The sequence below is a fragment of the Solanum tuberosum genome, unplaced genomic scaffold, assembly GCF_000226075.1.
Source record: "Solanum tuberosum cultivar DM 1-3 516 R44 unplaced genomic scaffold, SolTub_3.0 scf00018, whole genome shotgun sequence".
NCBI lineage: Eukaryota > Viridiplantae > Streptophyta > Magnoliopsida > Solanales > Solanaceae > Solanum > Solanum tuberosum.
Window position 1 is genome coordinate 528,063 of NW_006238944.1, and position 20,814 is coordinate 548,876.

The 20,814-nt window shown below is 37.5% G+C and overlaps 1 protein-coding gene across 1 annotated transcript; it reads right to left on the reverse strand.

Annotated features, from left to right (window-relative positions):
• Positions 1 to 16,155: 16,155 nt before the first annotated feature.
• Positions 16,156 to 17,061, reverse strand: LOC102593533 (transcriptional activator Myb-like). Its single transcript, XM_015303796.1, has 2 exons — positions 16,818 to 17,061; positions 16,156 to 16,772 (listed from the first exon to the last, which is right to left on the reverse strand). The coding sequence occupies exons 1-2, from the start codon at positions 17,059 to 17,061 to the stop codon at positions 16,156 to 16,158; spliced, it is 861 nt and encodes a 286-aa protein (XP_015159282.1).
• Between the last annotated feature and the right edge of the window lie 3,753 nt (positions 17,062 to 20,814).

Genomic DNA, 20,814 nt, shown 5'->3' on the forward strand with positions numbered 1-20,814 from the left:
ACATTATCCCCCACTTAGGAACATTCGTCCTCGAATAACACGTTAAACATATTAATGGGTAACAACTCAAAACTAGCAACCCACAATCATGCATGCAACATCAATATACATGCACACAACTAAGAGGAAACATCAACTCCACATCAATCAGCTCAAAACAGAACAAGAAGATAGGAACTACATCTACAATCTGATTATGCATGAAAACTTCACATTTCTCATTACATTGGAGCTACTTCCTTCTCCAAATCACATCATGCTCAACACAACATCATTAAGTACATTATGCAACTTCTTCACAAAAACACATTTAGGCATGCTCAAGTCAACACATGAAATATTTAGGCAACTCATTATAGCTGCATATTAACATGAAGAACACAATTTGAAAACTCATTATTATCATTTAGACAAGAATTCAACTATAACATGCAAAACATACGGAGACCATGGAAACTCAATATCACACATGATTCCAAAACATTAAACAAGCTACAAGGAATTTTAGGTCTCAAGCTTCAATAGGAATAGAATGAAAGAGATAAGGATTTCAACACTCTCCCCAACCTTACTACTAAACATACCATCCCCCACTTAGTAAAAAACCCAACTAAGGCTAGCACAGAACGACATAGGGATCTAATCACCACAAAAGGAACTATAACTTACCGGTACCTTCATCCGGATAATCTCCTTTGTCCTCTTTGGCTTGAAGTTCATGTAAACGGTTCTTCTTTAGAGCATCAAGATTTGGACCATTAAGAGAAGCTTGTTTGGCCTCCCTTCCACTAGCCATAAGAGTAGGTCAATCTTTCATTTGGTGATCATTCTTTCCACAACCATAAAACCCACTAGTACTGGCTAGACACTTCCCATGATGCTTCTTTCCACAATTGTGGTAAGCAGGTTTAGCAAATGGAGGTCCACTACCTCTCTCTTGGGTAACCTTAGGAGCACTTGAATAATCTTAGTTTGGAGCTGTCTTCTCGAATCTAGGTTGACCAGGCTCATCGGATCTACTCCTCTTCAAATCACTATTCACCGTCTAAAGTTTGGACTTCTCAATAGATTGAGCATACGCAACAAGTCTAGAGATATTCATATTATCATGGAGCATCGCAGTACGACACTCTACCTTAACTAGGTCGGATACACCGGTAACAAACCTACTCATCTCATCTTTAGGGTTAGACACCACGGATGGGGCATACTTAGACAATAGAGTAAACTTCAAGGAATACTCATCCACACTCATAGTACCTTGCCTAAGGTTGATAAACTCCTCCACATTTACCTCCCTCTTCTCACGGGGAAAGTACTTACTAAGGAAAGCTCCCTTAAATTCCTCTCATTCTATAGGACCCTCTTCAACCGGCCTATTGGCTTTCCATTGAGTGAACGACACTTGGGCCACATCATTTAATTGGTAGGAAGCCAACTCCGCCTTCTCCCTAGAAGATACTCCCATAGCATTGACTATCCTATAAACTTCATCGAAGAATTCTTTGGGATCTTCTACCACTCTAGAACCAAGAAAAATAAGAGGATTCATCTTCAAAAAGTCTTTCAATCTTGAGGCTACGGTACTCTCATTAGCATTCACGCTTGGCCCCATATCTCTATTAACCTGAGCCGTCATGGCTCGTGCTAGGGTAAGAAAAGCCGACCTAATATCTTCATTTGTCATGTCCGGGGGAACCACTGGAACTTCATGCTCTTGATTGCCTAAAGTAACTTGGTCACCTTGAAGACCTTGATCACCTTTGGGAGGAACTCCCTCATTCACTACTTCCTGTTCCACTCTCCTTGTGGGCGTCTTTCTTTTATTCATATCGTATAAACACAAGTGAAGGATAGGAAAAAGGCACTTATAGAACCACACTCTAAGGCACGACTTCAAAATATGAAAGAAGTGTAACTTTCTATCGTCCTATAGCCTCTCGCTCATAGATGTGTCACGAATCACACCGATGAATGAGATTCTACTAAACGTGGTTTGTGAGACATCGATCCTAAAAAAACCATTTCCAAAACCTGGCTCTGATACCAAGTTTGTCATGACCCGAGAGAACCCCATAATTAGGCATAGATGATGACACAATTCAATAATCTAAATCAATCTAAGCATAAATCCACCATCATTCATTTTTCATCAATAAACCCACTTCATAATTCACATTTTAGAAATTAAGAGAAATCATGGGTTCATAGAGAAAAATCATCTTAAATCATCAATTAAACATCCATATAATCATAGTTTATTATTTGAAAACGTTTGATGCAAGAACCCATGAGATTGAGTAAAACTTAGGGTTTTTCTGTAACTTGACTCTAGGGTGAATACTAACCCAAAATGAAGGATCACCATACATTGCTATTGATTCCCCACGAAAATTGAAGAAGAAACACCTTAAAATCCCCAACCCTAGCTTGATCTTGACTTTGATCTCCAGTGGAGTTTCTATAGAGAACTTTTAAGAGGGAAAGGTTTGATTTGAGAGATGAAATCTAAATGAGTGTTTTAATGTTTTAATATTATTAAAATACCTTAAAACACTTAAAATAACCGTCCACATACTAATTGGGACTTCGGGGTGAATTTACCAATTCACCCATAGCCTGGCTATGTCACTTGACAGCAAACCAGGTCCAATTGACGGACCCACATGCATGGACCGTGAATGGGTTGAAGGAACGTTCTGGGCATCCTTCAATGGTGGCTGTGGCTTGCACTTGGGGGCAATGCACCACGGAGGCCATCCACGGGGCTTGGATGGACCTACGGGGCTTCGTCCCCTTCTGTGGTCCACCAAGTTTAGGGCAGCCTTGAGGTTTCAAGGGGTCTTGGGGGTTAGACTTAGGGTCCTCCTCAAGGACCCCTAGGGTGGTCTAAGGGGAGTCATACATTTACGTTTAACCCCTAAACCATTCAACCTTGACTCGGGATAACATAGCACCACTTCAAATCTCATGACAAACAGAAATGCACAAACGCTAGGCTCTAGTTTCACTAGTTCATTTTTAGGGTCGTTACATTATCCCCAACTTAGAAACATTCGTCCTCGAATAACACTTCAAACACATTAAGGGGTAACGACTCAAAACTAGAAGCCCACAATAATGCATGCAACATCAATATATAGGCACACAACTAGGAGGACACATCAACTCCACATTAATCAGCTCAAAACACAACAAGAAGGTAGGAAGTACATCTACAATCTCATTATGCATCAAAACTTCACATTTCTCATTACATTGGAGGTACATCCTTCTCCAAGTCACATCATTCTCAACACAACATCATTAAGCACATTATGCAATTTCTTGATAAGAATACATTTAGGCATGCTCAACAAGTCAACTCATAAAATATTTAGGTAACTCATTATAGAAGCATATTAACGTGAGGACCACAGTTTGAAAACTCATTTTTCTCATCTAAACAAGAATTCAACTAGAACATGCACAACATAAAAAGACCATGGAAACTCAATATCACACATGACTCCAAATCATGAAACAAGCTACAAGGAACTCTAGGTCTGAAGCTTGAATAAGAACAAAATGAAAGAGATAAGGATATCAACACTCTCTACAACCTTACTGCTCAACATACCATCCCCCACTTAGGAGAAAACCCAACTAAGGCTATCAGAGAACAACATAAGGATCTCATCACCATAAAAGGAACTATAACTTACCGGTACCTTCATCCGGATTAGCTCATTTGCCTCTTTGTCTTGACGTGCATAGAAACGGTTCTTCTTTGGAGCATCAAGATTTGGACCATTAAGAGAAGCTTGTTTGGCCTCCTTTCCTCTAGCCGTAAGAGTAGGACAATCTTTCACTTGGTGATCATTCTTTCCACATCCATCGCACACACTAGTACCGGCTAGACACTTCCAATGATGCTTCTTTCCACAATTGTTACAAGCAAGTTTAGCAAATAAAGGTCCACTACCTCTCTCTTGGGTAACCTTAGGAGCACTTGAATAATCTTGGTTTGGAGCTCTCTTCTTGACCCTAGGTTGACCTTGCTCATCGGATCTACCCCTCTTAAAATCCCTACTCACCTTCTTAAGTTTGGACTCCTCAATAGATTGAGCATACACAACAAATCTATAGATATTCATATATCATGGAGCATCGTCGTACGACACTCTTCCTTAACTAGGTCGAATACACCAGTAACAAACCTACTTATCTCAACTCTAGGGTTAAACACCAAGTATGGGGCATACTTAGACAATAGATTAAACTTCAAAGAATACTCTTCCACTGTCATAGTATCTTTCCTAAGGTTGATAAGCTCCTCCACATTTACCTATCTCTTCTCACGGAGAAAGTACTTACTAAGGAAAGCTCCCTTAAACTCTTCCCATTCTATAGGACCCCCTTCAACCGGCCTATTGGCTTTCCATTGAGTGAACGTCACTTGGGCCACATCTTTCAATTAGTAGGAAGCCAACTCTACCTTCTCCGTAGAAGATATTCCCATAGCATTGACTATGTTATAAACTTCATCCAAGAATTCTTGGGGATCTTCTACCACTCTAGAGCTAAGACATATAGGAGAATTCATCCTCAAAAAGTCTCTCAATCTTGAGGCTACGGTACTCTCATTAGCATTTACCCTAGGCCCCACATCTCTATTCACTTGAGCCGTCATGGCTCGAGCTAGGGTTAGAAAAGTCGACCTAATCTCTTCATTGGTCATATCTGGGGGAACCACCGGAACTTCATTCTCTTGATTGCCTAGAGGAACTTGGTCATCTTGAAGACCTTGATCACCTTGGGGAGGAACTCCCTCATTCACTACTTCCTCTTCCACTCTTGTGGGAGTCTTTTCTGTATTCATATCGTATAAACACAAGAGAAGGATTAGGAAAAGGGAACTTATAGAACCACACTCTAAGGCACGACTTCAAGAATATGAAAGAAGTGTAACTTTCTATCGTCCTATAGCCTCTCGCTCATAGATATGTCACGACTCACACTGATGAACGAGACACTACTAGACATGGCTTGTGAGACATCGATCCAAAAAAAACCATTTCCAAAACCTGGCTCTGATACCAAGTTTGTCGCGATTAGAGAGCACCCCCTAGTCGTAACACGGCGTATTCGACCCCGAAAAGGGTCTACTACAAGCCTCTTAGCAATCATAACATTCGACATATAAAAATAGTGCGTAATTAAAAACTTTATCTAAAACCAAACTATCAAAAACTCATTTATAAAGCGGCGGAATACTAAGTCTCACGTGGCTATCTTAGAGAAAACTTTAACATGATGGGTCAGGGCCCTTTAAAATCGAAGTCCTAACAATAGTCTCAAAATAAGAAAGAACTAGAAACAATAAAAGTCCTTTTCCTCGATATATGAGGACATACCAACTCTTAGAGGAAACTCTATCCAAGCTAGAATCAATCACTTGCCGGAAACTACACTTGTAGTAAAAATAAGAGAAATATGGGTTAGCATACAAAAATATGCTAAGTATGATGACCATGCAAAAACATGCTTAAAAGGGAACATTTTGTTGAAAGTCATGCTTTATGCCATTATTGTAAAAGTTCATGAACATTGATACAAGAGGCATAATATAAGTCACAACCAACATACAAAGTCACATAATTCACATTTGAGCAAAAATCACATATAACCCTTTACCTTCACCTTGAGCCTCCACCCCAAGTAACCCTCAAGTTATATTTTGTGCAATGTATGGATAGTGTCCCATACCATCACCTACACTAAGGCACCACCTTAAGATTACCAAAAGTGAAATTACCATTAATCCTTTCCACCGTTACACAATAAAGAATTTAAGAGACAAACATTACATGAGTCACATCATCACATTAAGACCAACAACTAAGACCACTCTAAGTCATAATTGTGCAATCTGCAAGTAGCATCCCATACTACTACTCACACTAAGTACTTATTTTGAAGTCACCCTAGACAAGGCACATTCATAAACAATAAGTCATGACAAGAAAGTATTCAAAATACAATCCAAGTATGGCATGCATCTTCACATCTAAGAATTTAAGCCAACATTCTTCATTAGGTTCATTTAGGACACATTCATGCATTTAGAGGACTTTCATGCATTTAGTCATTAAGACTTAGAGAACTCACTATAGCCCCTTCAAAGCCTACTCGTGCATTTTATACATAGCATCTCATACTACTACCTACACTTTGCAGTACCTATCAAGTAACTAGAGTGCACATCTCACATGATGGAAATAAGCATTTAACCGACATAGACCATGCGAGCTAAATTATGGAATCCGGTGTCATGTAACCCCACACTGTAAGAGGTGATCTCCTTGCCGAAGGAAGACCGGTTCATCTAGTTTAGTTGGATCCTATAGCTAGAACCTATATGGGCACATAGTTTTGGGATATGAAAGATGTTCATTCAGATCCGACCTAATGTTGGGAGAACCTCCATCTAACCATATCCTCTCAGTGCTTAGCCTACAATCCTATAGAGTAGTTTCATTAAAATTAGTGTACTAGAGAGGGCCACCAACATTAGGCCTATCGACCGAAAGTACTTTTCGCAAGAAGGGCCACCACCAATAGGCCTACCGTTTCAAGGTACTTTAAGGATAGCTCATTGACATTCCTAGAGAGAGCCACCACCATTAGGTCTACCATCTCTAAGTCTATCATTTCGCACAAGAAGGAGGCCACCACCATTAGGTCTACCTCTTCAAGTATTAACACACACAAGGAAGGGCCACCAACATTAGGTTTACCTGTCCAAGGTTTTACATTCACTTTAGCACCTAGACTCCTCATGAAAGGCCACTAACATTAGGTCTACCATTCCAAGGTTTAGCCTAGAAGACTTCATTAGACATTTATAGAAAGGCTACCAACATTAGGTGTAGCAATTATGTTCATTTAGACAATTAAACCAAGATATATTCACTATTCAAGAAAATTATGCATTAACCTACCAGTTCAACATATTACATTCATCATTATAGAACACTTCAAATTCCATCATCTTAATTCATGAGTGTTAAGAGAGAATATGCTTTCAATCGCAACACATTTACATTCTATACAATATCATCATTCGATCATTGAAATCACATGTATATTTTTCACATTATAGCTTCACATATATAATAGCATGATTATGCTTCACTTCATCAAACTATACCTTTAAGGCCATGATCACAATTTACATAGTAAGTAAACACCTGCACCTTTCAAGTGGATCAACAATTCAAGCACAATTCTACTTTAACATGAAATTAGGTCAAACATGCCATTTCAAGGCTATGATCACAAATCAACAAGTCACCAACAATTCACCATAATTAGGCATAGATAAAGATACAATTCAATAATCTAAATTAATCTAAGCATAAATCCACCATTATTCATTCATAATCAATAGACCCACTTCATAATTCACAATTTAGAAATTGAGAGAAATCATGGGTTCATAGAGTAAAATCATCCTAAATCATTAATTAAACTTCAATATTATCATAGTTTATCATTTGAAAATGTTTGATTCAAGAACCCATGAGATTGAGTAAAACTTAGGGTTTTTGTGTAACTTGAAAACTTCTTTGAAATTGACTCTAGGGTGAAGACTAACCCTAGATGAAGGATCATCATATATTTCTATTGATTCCCCAGGAAAATTGAAGAAGAAACACCTTAAAATCCCCAACCCTAGCTTAAACTTGACCTTCATCTCCAATGGAGTTTCTAGAGAGAACTTTTAGGAAGGAAAGGTTTGATTTGAGAGATGAAATCTGAATGAGTGTTTTAATGTTTTAATACTATTAAAACACCTTAAAACACTTAAAATAACCGTCCACATACTAATTGGGACTTGGGGTGAATTTACCAATTCACCCCTAGCTTGGTCGTGTCACTTGACAGCAAACCAGCTCCAATTGACGGACCCCCATCCACGGACCGTGGATGGGTTGACGGACCATATTGGTAATTCATCAATGGTGGATGTGGTTTTTACTTGGGGGCCTTGACCCATGGAGGCTATCCACGGGACGTGGATGGACCTACGGGGCGTGGTCCGATTCCGTGGTCCACCAAGTTTGGGGCAACCTTGAGGTTTCAAGGGGTTTTGGAGATTAGACTTAGGGTCCTCTTCAAGGACCCGTAGGGTGGTCCAAGGGGAGTCGTACCTTGATGTTTAACCCCTAAAACCTAACCATGACTCGAGACAACATAACACCACTTCAAAACTCATGACAACCACAAACGAACACACGTTAGGCTCTAGTTTCACTAGTTCTTTTTTAGGATCGTTACAAACAATACCTTGACATGTTTTTTAATGTGTTCATTGATGATATATTTATCTATTCTAGAAGTGAGAATGAGCATAGTGATCATTCGAGGATCGTGTTGCAAATTCTTAAAGACCAACAACTTTTTGGAAATTTAACCAAGTGTGAATTTTGGCTAAGGTCCGTAGCTTTCCTTGGTCATATTATTTCAAGTGAGGGTATTGAGGTAGATCCTAAGAAGACTGGTGCGGTCAAGAGTTGCCCTAGACCTTTAACCCCTTCGAATGTTACAAGTTTCTTGGGTTTAGCTTGTTATTACAGAAGATTTGGTAAGGGGTTTTCTTCGATTGCCTCTCCATTAAAAGATTTGACTCAAAGAAGGCCAAGTTTATATGGTCCAAATTATGTCAGAAGAGTTTTCAAGTATTGGAAGATAGACTTACTTCTGCTCCGGTGTTAACTTTACCGGAAGGAATGTATGGTTTTGTTGTTTATTGTAATGCCTCACGAATTGGGTTAGGATGAGTGCTCATGCAAAATGGGTAAGCTATTGCTTATGCGTAAAGACAACTTAAGATTCATGAGATAAATTATCCTACCCATGATCTTGAATTAGTAGCGGTGGTTTTTGCCTTAAATATTTGGAGGCATTATTTGTGTGTTGTTCATGTAGATGTGTGCACCGATCAGAAGAGCCTACAATATGTGTTTTATTAGAAGGATCTGAATCATTGCCAAAGGAGGTGGCTTGAGTTACTTAAGGATTATGATATGAGTGTTCTCTATCACCCCGGTAAGGCGAATGTGGTGGTGGCTGCTCTTAGTTGGTTGTCTATGGGTAGTGTTGCTAATATTGAAGAAGGTAAGAAAGAGATGGTTTGAGATGTTCATAGATTGGCCCGATTGGGTGTTCAGATAGTTGACTCCACCAAGTGTGGTGTTATGGTTCACAATGATTTAGAGTCATCTTTTCTGGCGGATGTGAAAGCTATGCAAGGTCTTGATCCAATTTTGGTTGAATTGAAAGAATTGGTGCTTAAAAAATCTGTTGAGGTTTTCTCCCAAGAGGGAAATGGTGTGCTTAGATATCAAGGTCGTTTATGTGTTACGAATGTCGATGACTTGAGGAAACAAATATTGTCAGAAGCCCATAGTTCTCGGTATTGCATTCACCTAGGAGCCACAAAGATGTACCGTGATTTTACGGGAGGTCTATTGGTGGAATGGAATGAAGAAAGATATTGCAGGATTCGTGACTAAGTGTCCAAATTGCCAACAAGTGAAAGTTGAGCATCTAAAACCAGGAATTTTATCCCATACATTAGTATTCCTACTTGGAAGTGGGCAGATTTGAATATGGACTTGATGGTTGGGTTGCCTCCTACTCGGTCACAATATGATTCTATTTGGGTTATAGAGGACCGAATGGCGAAATCGACCCATTTCATTCCCGTAAAAGTTTGTTACTCAATGGAAGAGTATGCTAAGTTATATTTAAGGGAAATGGTAAGTTGCAAGGAGTACCCTTGTCCATTATCTTGGGTAGAGGTACTCAGTTTAGTTCTCAGTTTTGGAAGTCTTTCCAAAAAGGTCTTTGCACTAAAGTTAAGCTTAGTATTGCTTTTCATCCACAAACCGATGGGCAAGCGGAGTGAACTATACAAACTTTGTAAGATATGTTGAGAGTATGTGTCATCAATTTCAAGGGCAATTAGGATGATCACTTGCCATAGATAGAGTTTGCTTATAATAATAGTTATCACTCTAGGATTGGTATGGCTCTATTTGAGGCTCTTTATGGTAGGACGTGTAGATCTCTTATAGGTTAGTTTGAGGTTGGTGAGGTTGCCTTGATAGGGCTCGAGTTAGTTTATAAGGCAATGGAAAAGGTCTGACTTATTAGAGAAAGGTTGAGAACAACCCAAAGTCGAAAAATGTCCTATGCCGATGTTGGCAGAAGAGATCTTGAGTTTGATGTTCATGATTGGGTTTACTTGAAAATCATACCCATAAAGGGTGTAATGAGATTTGGGAAGAAAGGAAAGCTTAGTCCCCGTTATGTCGGCCCATATCAGATTTTGAGACGTGTTGGTAAGGTTGTTTATAAGCTTTATTTTCCTAATAATTTTGCATCCCTGCATTCGGTTTTCCATGTCTCTATGTTGAAAAAGTGTGTTGGAGATCCAGCATCTATAGTTCCCTTAGAAGGTTTGGGAGTTGATGAAAATCTTTCTTATGAGGAAGTTTCAGTAGAGATTTTAGACCAGCAAGTTTAGTAGTTGAGAAACAAGGAAGTTGCTTCCGTGAAAGTATTCTGGAGTAATCATTTAGTTAAGGGTGCTACTTGGGAGGCCGAGGCCGATATGATGTCTCAATATCCTCATATTTTTCCTTCTACTCCTACTCTAGCTTGAGGTAATGAGTTCCTCATGTATTACTCTTTGTTTTGGTGTCATGTGTTTTAGATATTCCCATGATTTCCTTATTTTATGCATATTCTTCAAAAACATGTGTTTTGAAAGAAAATGAGTTTACATGATAGATTTTCCTCATGTTGTTGTGCATTGAGTATGAGTTGCCTATAGACACCATGAGACAAATTGTTGAACATGCTTTAGCTATGATTTTTAGTATGAGCTGCATATAGGCTCCATGAGATGATGTTGAGCATGCTTTTAGCTTGCAGATGGTAGTTCCTCCTTGAAGATGAGAAATCTTGAACTTTCATTCAAATTGGGTTGTTAGGTCTAGGTCCTAACCTCTTTATGGTGCATTGAGTATTGTTAACATGGAGTTGATGTTTCCTTCTTGGTTTAATGCATTTTGATGAGATTGCATGCATGATGGGCTGCTCGTCTTGAGTATTTTCATTTGAAATATGCCTAGAATCTCATTTGAGGATGAATGTTCCCAAGGGGGAGATAATGTAAACCTCGGATTCAGAGAAGGGAAAAATATTCCTTTCATTAGCCGACTTGGCGAAGTAGGGGGTGAACACTGAGTGACTTGGCGATCCACCAAGTGGAACCCCCTCACCTTTTGGCCTGATCTCAGCGTCCACTATTCTGGAATATTAGGCGAGCTAAGTCGAGCTCGCCGCTCCATTCGGCGTGTCTCCATAGTGCTCTCCCTATCGCCTTATTGACTTCATCCAAGAGTCGACTTACTATAATTTTGGGCGAGCTAAAGGCTCACTTTAGGAGTCGCCGAGTGGCCTTTGGCGAGCTCCAGCGATTGTTGTTTTCAATTTTATGTTGTGTTCTTAAAAGTCTTTTCAAATTATTTAATTCTATACTATGTCAATTTTCCCTTCATCTAGAGATCTATTTTATCATTTTTTCCCCAAATTTCCCCAATTTAAGAACCAGTCTCTCAAGAATCTGAAAGAAGATCAAATCTCCTCTCTAAAATATTTCTCTCTCTAGAACTTGAAGAAAAAAAAGAGGAAGAAAGAGTTGAGCTAGGATCAAGGTCAAGTCTCCATTCCTCAAGAAATTGTGGGCTTTGATAGTAAGGTATGATGTCTTTTCATCCATGGAATTCTTGCATCCATGGAACCCCTAAGATTTCCCAATTGAAAAGTAGAAATTCCACAATTTGAGTTAGTGTTTTCTTCTAATGTTGTGGGTCTTGATGAATGTTGATCCAATTGATTGGGTTATGATTGTTTGTGCATGAATTGTTAAGAATACATATTTTTAGGATGAATTTACATGTACCCATGCTTATCCCATGTTTCTAAGGTTAAATTGATATAAATGTGTTTGGATCCATGAAAGGGGAAATTATGGATGTAGGTGTATTCTTATAGGATAAATAAGGTAGATTAAGAATTTCTTTGACAGTGAAGCATATATGATGATTATGAGATGTATTAATTTGAGAGTGAAGCATATATGATGATTATGATAGGTATTGCTTTGAGACTGAAGCATATGTTATGAATTGTTGATTATTGATGTAATTGTTGTGGAAGGGATAGTTCGCCACTTGAACTACGTAAGTATGAATGTGAAAGGCTTTCTCACATTGAATGATTCTAGGTTGAAAGAATTTCTCACCTAAAATGAATCTAAGCTAGAAGACTAAGAAATTGATGAGGCTAGGGGCGATTACCCATGACCTCTAAATGAAAAGGATATGAGGTGATTCCTAATATTCCTTTGAATAGAATAAGAGGAAACTACCTTTATTCCTTCATGTTGAACAAGAGGCGACTCCCCACATTCCTATCATGATGTTTGGCATGGCGGCGAGTACCCATGATCCCTTACTGAAAGATATGTAGGCGAGTACCCATGTCTAATGATGAAGGATATGGAGATGAGTACCCTTGATTCCTTATAGAATGACATGGAGGCGAATACCTGTGTTATATGATGATGGACATGGAAGTGAGTACCCATGATCCTATATGTAAGGCAAGATGCGACTACCCATGAGCCTTTATGGGAAGGCAAGAGGTGATTCTTCATGTCTATGAAAGATAAGCTAAATATGTGATGATAGGTGATGAGCTTGGATGATGGCTTGAGTTTGCCTTCTATGATGAGTAAGACTACTGGAGTATTACCCGTGTCTTGTTTAAGTATGCTTTGAGGTTACTTCAAGAAGTATTCCTTATATGTTGATATGATCTATTATGTGCATTGATTATGCTTATGACTTATGTTGTCTAACTCTTATGTTTATGTTGATGTTTATGCAAGCTATCTTATTTAGTGCCTTCTTGTACTAACACATACTCTTTCCTACATTTCTTATCCAAATGTAGGGTCCGGCGTTCCCGACTCTCATCCTCGTGGCTACGATCTATAGTAAAGGCAAGGCTGAAGATTAGTGAGTCCTCATAGAATTCAAGGAGTTGGCCGCCATTTGTCTTATGTTTCTTTTCATTTTAAGTATTGAACATTGTTGTATGGGCTGTGTCCCAAGATTCTATTGTATTAGATAGTTTTTGAGACGAAAGTATTAGACTTCCGCTTTGCAATTAAAGACTTTGATGTTGTTGAAATGGTTTTAAATTTTCCCGATTTTCTATTATTTTGACTATAAGTGCTAAGTATGATCAACTTCCCCAACTTAAGGATTTTTTTCACCCTGGAATCATGTCAAAACCCTCAATAACCTAGATTATAAGGCTTAATAATCAATGTAAAAGGATGGGGAGTAATAATTTTTCCTCTACCGGTGATTTCCATGGAAAATTAAGCGAAAACAACCAAAAATTGCCCCTCCCAAGTCTAAGAACACAAAGCACAAAAAATAGGGTTTTAGGGTCTACTTCAGCACTCAAACACATTTTCCCCGCTATAGAAGTCTAAGCATTTCAATAGCGGGATGCCTCCTGCTTTAGTGATCTCGACGAAACATTAGAGTCCCAAAAGTCTGAAAAAATAATTTTTTTTACAACACAACCACATTCCTTGACGTCCCAACACATACCTTTCACACAAATATCAATTATGGGAGTTCTACCTATCAATTATGGGACTCCTTAATGTCTTGGATACAAGTATATCTCAACAAAACATCAACATTACACTGCAACCATTGTTGGATGGCCCTAGACCTCATCAATCCCAAATTCCATCTAAGGCAAACCTAGCCAAAACAAATTTAAGAGACTACCCGAAATGTTTTATGGCCCAAACTCTTCACTATTGGCCTACTCACGATCGGGTCAGGTCATTACACTACGATCCATAGATTAATCTACGAGCCATAAAATGTATCTTATGAATCAGGCTAGCTTCTGAGTTTCAGAACTTTTATCAGCAAACCAAACAACTATCTATAAATATTCTATGACCCATATACCATGCCCTTAAAACTCAGGGAAGATTTCATATTTCTGAACTTTGATCTACGAACTTCGTCTATGATCTATTAAAGCTTTTAAGACCTACAAACAATAGTCATAATTCTCATACCAAATTCTTAAATTCTTTGAAATTGGTCTATGGATCTCATATACAATCTGTGGTTCCTTTTATGTCCCCTAGATGGTGTCCCTAAAACGTAGAAAATTTTGTACTTTTCTAGGTCTGATATGGACTTTTTTGGAAACTTTTCAAGGTCTAATATGGACTTCGAACATTTTGGGGCTTTACTGTGCTTGAATATCCAAATTCATTTAGTACATGATTAGTAATTTGAGATGTATTTTTTAATCTAGCACTAAACACGTGTTTATTAATAGTTGTTGATCACATGTGTTGAATATTATAAAAAGTATTCAACCAACTGTGTTCTTCAATATTGTATATTGTAAGCATCATATTTCATGTTTCTTCTTAAAAAATTACATTCAGAAATGCATTTGTTAAAAAAAATAAAGAAACTTTGTCATTTTCGAGTGAATTTAAATGAGATGGGGCATTGCGAGGTATGTGCCACTGACACAATTTATGTTTAATACTCGACATCATTTCCCTAATGGAAATTACCATTGCTCAAGCTTCGTTAGTTATAATATGTGGGGTAATACTTTACTTTTCATTGACTTTTAAAATGTCAAGAATAACCGTACGACCCTTCAAATAAAAAGCACAATAAAAATTATAGTTTATCCATGATTATTTATTCAAATAAATGATGCATAAATCATATTATACATATATGTTTGATATATGGTGTCAAAATACATGACATCACCAAAAAAAGTGTAGTTAATTATGGATCGACCATCTCTCCATAAAAAATAGTTATACGCCCTTCAGAATCAAGTTAAACATCCTAGTAAAATAAGTCTCACTCATTAACAACACTTTGAGAATGATCTCCTTGCACCTTGGAGTTCATCAAATGATCTATAAATTAGATAGAACTTGAGAATTAAGTAGTATGCAAGAAGAAGAACTAATAGTTATAGTCTTTTTAACTATTTATTAAAATAACTCTTTTTTACCGTTAGTTTATGTTAGCTACTAACTTAACTTCCTTTTAGGTTATAATTAATATGTATTGTATTTTTAATTATGTATTAAAATAAGTCAACAAATATATTTGTATTTGTGTTATATAGTTAATTAAACTTAATTAGGTATTAACAGTAGTGTGTGACTGTAGATCATTTTAATGGTGTAATAAAGATAAAAAGTTTAAATTTAAATTATTTCAAAATTTAAAAAGAAAACATCATCAATTTTAATATGGTTATCACTGGAGAAAACAAAAAAACAAACCACATATTAATTTTCTTTTGATACCACCTCAAATAACAATTAGTTCATCAAAAATTTAAAATTATGATTTTGATGGTTAAATTTAAATATAAAAAGGATCAAAGGAAACACTATATTAATAACAAAACCTCCAATATTAAAATGATCAATTTCATAAAAATAATAATTAAAATTTCATTTTCAATTCTATTTTGTTTCTACTTTTTTGGGACTAGAGATATGGGTGGGGTGAGGGTGAGGGTGATTGGGGCTTCCATACACTTTAATAAATATAGATATTTTTTCTTTATTTTGATCTACATTCCTAAAAAATTCTAATGAGATACTATAAAAACATCAACTAAGGATTAAAGAAAATAATAATTGTGATATCTTGATTTTTTTCCTTTCCTTATTCAACATTTACTTAATCTTTTCTAACGCCAATGTTGTTAACAATAACATCCTTTATTTCTTCTGTGTTCATTGAAACCCTTTCATTATCCAGCTCTTACATATAACTTTTAACTTCTTTTCGTATAATGTCTTGCAAATCTATCAAAAAAATTGGGCTCAACAACTGTTTCTCCATACTTGCGACCAACATTTCCACTCTGAGATATTGAAATTTGGGGCATAAAATTTGATGAAGTTATCTTAGATGCCTATATAGGTGTTGGTTGACCTATTTACTCGATTCGATTCTCTGGATTCAAATACTTGGTAGATCTAACTCCAGGTAAAGAGAGACTCAGATCTGTTGATGGATCGGGGATTACTGGTGCAGATGATGAAAGAGTCAAAATTTCACCTAGTGGGGCACTGGGCGGATAAAGAATCAATTGAGGTAACCTAGATAAACCCAAATTGTTCATATTAGATACACATAGACTCAGAGATGTTGATGGTTCAGGCATTACTGGTGAAACTGATAAAAGAGGCAAAATTTCACCTAGTGGAGCAGGCGGATAAAGACTCAACTGAGGGCACCTAGATAAACCCAAATTTCCTAAATCAGATCTGGGTGTATTCAGAAATACTAATGGATCGGGTATTACAGGTGAAAATGTTGAAAGAGGTGAAATTTGACCCATAGCGGCAATGTGCGGATACACACACAACTGAGGGAACCTATGAAAACCTAAATTGCTCTGAGCAGATCTATATGGAATACCTGAATTTTTACCCTCCCTGATACTCAATGATTTCTTCAACAGAGGTTGAGGATTTTCCAATATCAAATCTTCTGACGTCGAAGCGCGCTTCCGTTTAAGGGTGGAATTCCAATGATTTTTTATCGCATTATCTGTTCGACCTGGTAACAAATGAGCTATCTTAGCCTATCGGTTACCTAATTTGGCTTGAGCTCTGATAATAGTATTATCTTCTTCAGGAGTAAAGGGTTGATGCTCCACCTGAGGATTAAGCTGATTACACCAGCGGAACCTACATGATTTTCCAGATCGACCTGAAATCAATTGGCCAATAAGAGACCAGTTCTCTGCTCCATGTTCCTTAACTAGCATCTGCAATAGTTCATCCTCTTTAGGATTCCATCGACGCTTGATCATACTTGTTTTCTTCGATGTTTCCATTGTATAAAACCAATGAGATATTATAAATGGGAGAATAGGGTATTGCGTTTACTTGATAAAAACTTGTAGGGAGACAAGGATATATATAGTAGGGGTGGGATAGAAGGGATATGATTGTAGTAATATTGAAGTTTGACTAGTAGTTATTTTAGGAATACAAACATAATAACAGTCAAACTAACAATTTTAACTACAATTATAGTTTGACTGATAGTTGCTTTAGGGAAATTCTTTTTAAGTGTATTCACATCATACTAACAAATATAAAATATTTACTTTGATATGTATATTTATTTAATTACAATTGAACAACTATATTCTAAACTTAACATGAAATGTGATGTCACGACTCAACTTCCCGAGTCATGATGGCACCTACTATAACCCGCCTATAGGTAAGCCAACCCTTACCCAAAACCACAAGTAATGGTGTCAGGGTAGAACTAACTAGAAAATAACATTAACAATAACAAAAGATAGCAACAGAAGCAAAGCAAAACCTATATACAATAGAAACCCTCCAAGAACATGGATGTCCCGAGTATAAATTAATCTAATATGAATAAATATACGTCCCAAAAGTTGACAACAACAAGCCATCTAAAAGGCAAAAGACTAGCTAACATGAGTATAGAAGGAGACAGGCTGATCCAGGGCGCCAAGTACTCAGCCTCATCTCCAATATCCCCAAAATGCAAAAGATGGCACTAAAGATCACCATCGGTAGCTGGTACTAGGACATACATCATGAAAAACGCAGAGTATAGAATAAGTACCAACACAAAGGTACTCAGTAGGCATCATAGGCTGACTGAGCAGGAAAGGTAAGAATAATCTGAAAAGATAGAATCTAGAGGGACATATAAGTCAAAGCGGGTATAAAAAAGAAAGCACACGAGCATACCGAAAGTAAATCTAAGTAGACCTAAACTAAATTTAAGTTGACCCCAAAACCCAAGAAGGTACACTCATGCGCAAATTTAAGTAAAACTCGAACGGCCCCCATAAGCCTGAAAGGTACAAAAAATAATTAAGTCTACTAAGGAAAGAGTACCATGAGCCACTGATTAACGTCTCAAGGACACTTCATCCAATTCTAAGTGTCAACGATGGCTAGTCAGTATAATAACCCAACTAAATGAGTTGGGGTCGAATCCCACAGGGAGTGGTACGTGTTTAAGATTCAAAAGTAAAGTACGAATATATTCTAATCAGCCATAGGAATAGACATTTATGAGTAAAAACATAATTCAAATTAAGGGGTGACACGAATGTCAAGTAAAAGGGTTTTCGTTTTAACTATAAGCTACAACAACAACAAATAACACGAATTAACAAGTAATAAGACGGGTTCTTGGGATGTGACTGGATTATAGGCTAATATAGACAAATCGGTTATTCCAATTGTTAGTAAATAGTTGTATATCAGTGACTAAGCTAGACTTTAGTAGGGATGAACTTTCTCTCGAACAATTTACCTCGAATCAAGTTGGTTTCTCTTGAACACCAACAAGCAAGCAAATAAGAATAGCCTTCGCTTTAGTTCATTCACTCTCTCGAACTGAATGTATGGAAAAGAGTTTAGGATTCACTATCTCGAGCTCAACCCATGACAACCCAATACCACAGACCATCAATTCAGTAATCTTGGTTTTGAAACCGCTCTCTCGAGCAAGCCAAAAACGCCTAAGGTAGAATTGCATTTGCAACTACAACCCGTTAAATTAAACCACAATTACTGAATGAAATCACTTTTAAACGGCATTTAAACAAGAAATTACCAATACCCACAAGCTAAATCAACCCATATCACATAATCACACCCCAAGAAGTGGGGTTTTAGCTAGACATCATAAAAAGATAGAAATCGTTACAAAATTGTGTTTTCATCAACTAGGTAAGATTAATTTCCTCTTTACAAAGGTCCAAATTAAAGAATCTCAAAGACCCACTTCCAATTTCTCAAAATGGAAAACTTCAATTCTTCAAAGCTAAGGAAAAGTTGTCTCAAAAACTTATAGTTCAAACTCAAAAATTACTCTCTGTTCAGAATAAAATTTGATACTAAACATAATGTTTGAATATGTATTTATAGTCGCCAAAAATATGCTGCGAAGGACCATTCGGTGCAGTAAGTCGGGCTCGCCGATCAACTCGGTGATCCGCCCTTTATTGAAATTCATCGCCTTTCTGCTTTGGCCTTCAACATCCTCAAGTTCTGTAACTTTGGGCCATCCAACACTGCATCGCGGAACCATTCGGCGACACACCGACTGCTCATTTCTCTCGCCAAATTGATTTTCTCCTTCAGGGTTTGGCACACTGAAACTTTAGGTGAGATAGTGGCCATTCGGCAACTCGCCCAATGGACTCGGCGTTCACCAGGCCTTTTTTTCTTCGTTCTTTCAGCTGCTTTGTTCCTTTTTGCACAATAGTATCCATGCTTCGTTTTTCAATCCTATACCTGGAAATCAAGGATTTTACATCAGTTATTGGCACAAAACAAGCATTTGAGGACACAAAATCTATCCAAATAATGCCCTAAATGAGTCCAAATGGTGGACTCATCAACACCATAAACTTAAACTTTTGCTTGTCCTCAAGTAAAACTCAAGTTCAGCAGTTCAAAAAGGATGTCTCAAACAGTGCTACACAAGACTCAATCATAAATGCACACAAAAAGACTCAACTTACTCATGCAAGGATCAATTGTGCACTCAAAAAATCAAGTTGTGGCTCACCGTTATGAACGATTTTCAAGTTCATAATACTTGCTTCAAATGCAAGTTCAAGCTCAACAAAGGTACTCAAATGCCCTCACACAAAGGATGATTCCATATTCACACACAATGGTTCAACAGTTTATAGCTCTGCAATCACAATCAACACTCACACTCACAAAGATGAACACATGCATGACTCCACCCATAGGTTTGCCCTTATTTTCTAATCAACACTTATTCCAGCTCACTCAAGATCAAAAAGGTCTTTTCAAGGCTTGTAACGGGGCTGAGTGCAAAGGTGATGAGTCCACAAATTAGACTCATTTAGGGCTTTATTTTGATAAGAATAGTGTCCTCAAATGCTTATTTTGTCTAAATATCTGATGAAAATTCTTAAGTTTCAGGTATTTGAAGTTTTAGTGAAAGCATGCACACTTAGGCGCAAAAAGGAACAAGAAGGCTGAAAAGAATGAAGAAGCTGAAGCCCGAGGATGGCCAAGCACACTTGGCGATTTGCCGAAGGGATTTACTCCACCCTTTGTTCCAGTACGCGAAGCCCTAAAGGAGAAGGATCAAAAAGGCGATGAAAAGAGCAGTCGGCTCTTCACCGAATAGTTCCGTGAAGCAGTACTATACCGCCCAATGGTCCAGAATGTGAAAATGCTGAATGCAAGCACGAAATGGCGATGAGACAGACAAATGGTGAGTCGTCGAAGTCATTCGGCAATATCACCTAACTTCACCAAAAGATCCGCTAGTGCTATTTTCTGAAGTCTATAAATACTGAACTTGTTATTAATTTTAGAGAGTCGATCATTTATATTCTTTTCAGTGTAGAATAGTATGTTTTTAGATATTTTTCTCTCAAGTTTGAAGAGGGTTTTGTGGGAGACTTGAAGAGAGAAGGATTCCATATTTCCCAAGTTGGAAGTGGGTCTTCTCCATTCTTCTTCCTTTGCTTAAATCAAGGTTTAATTCTTTCTACCCATTTTATTTTAGTATCATTTTAGGTGTATTTTGTTATTTCTTG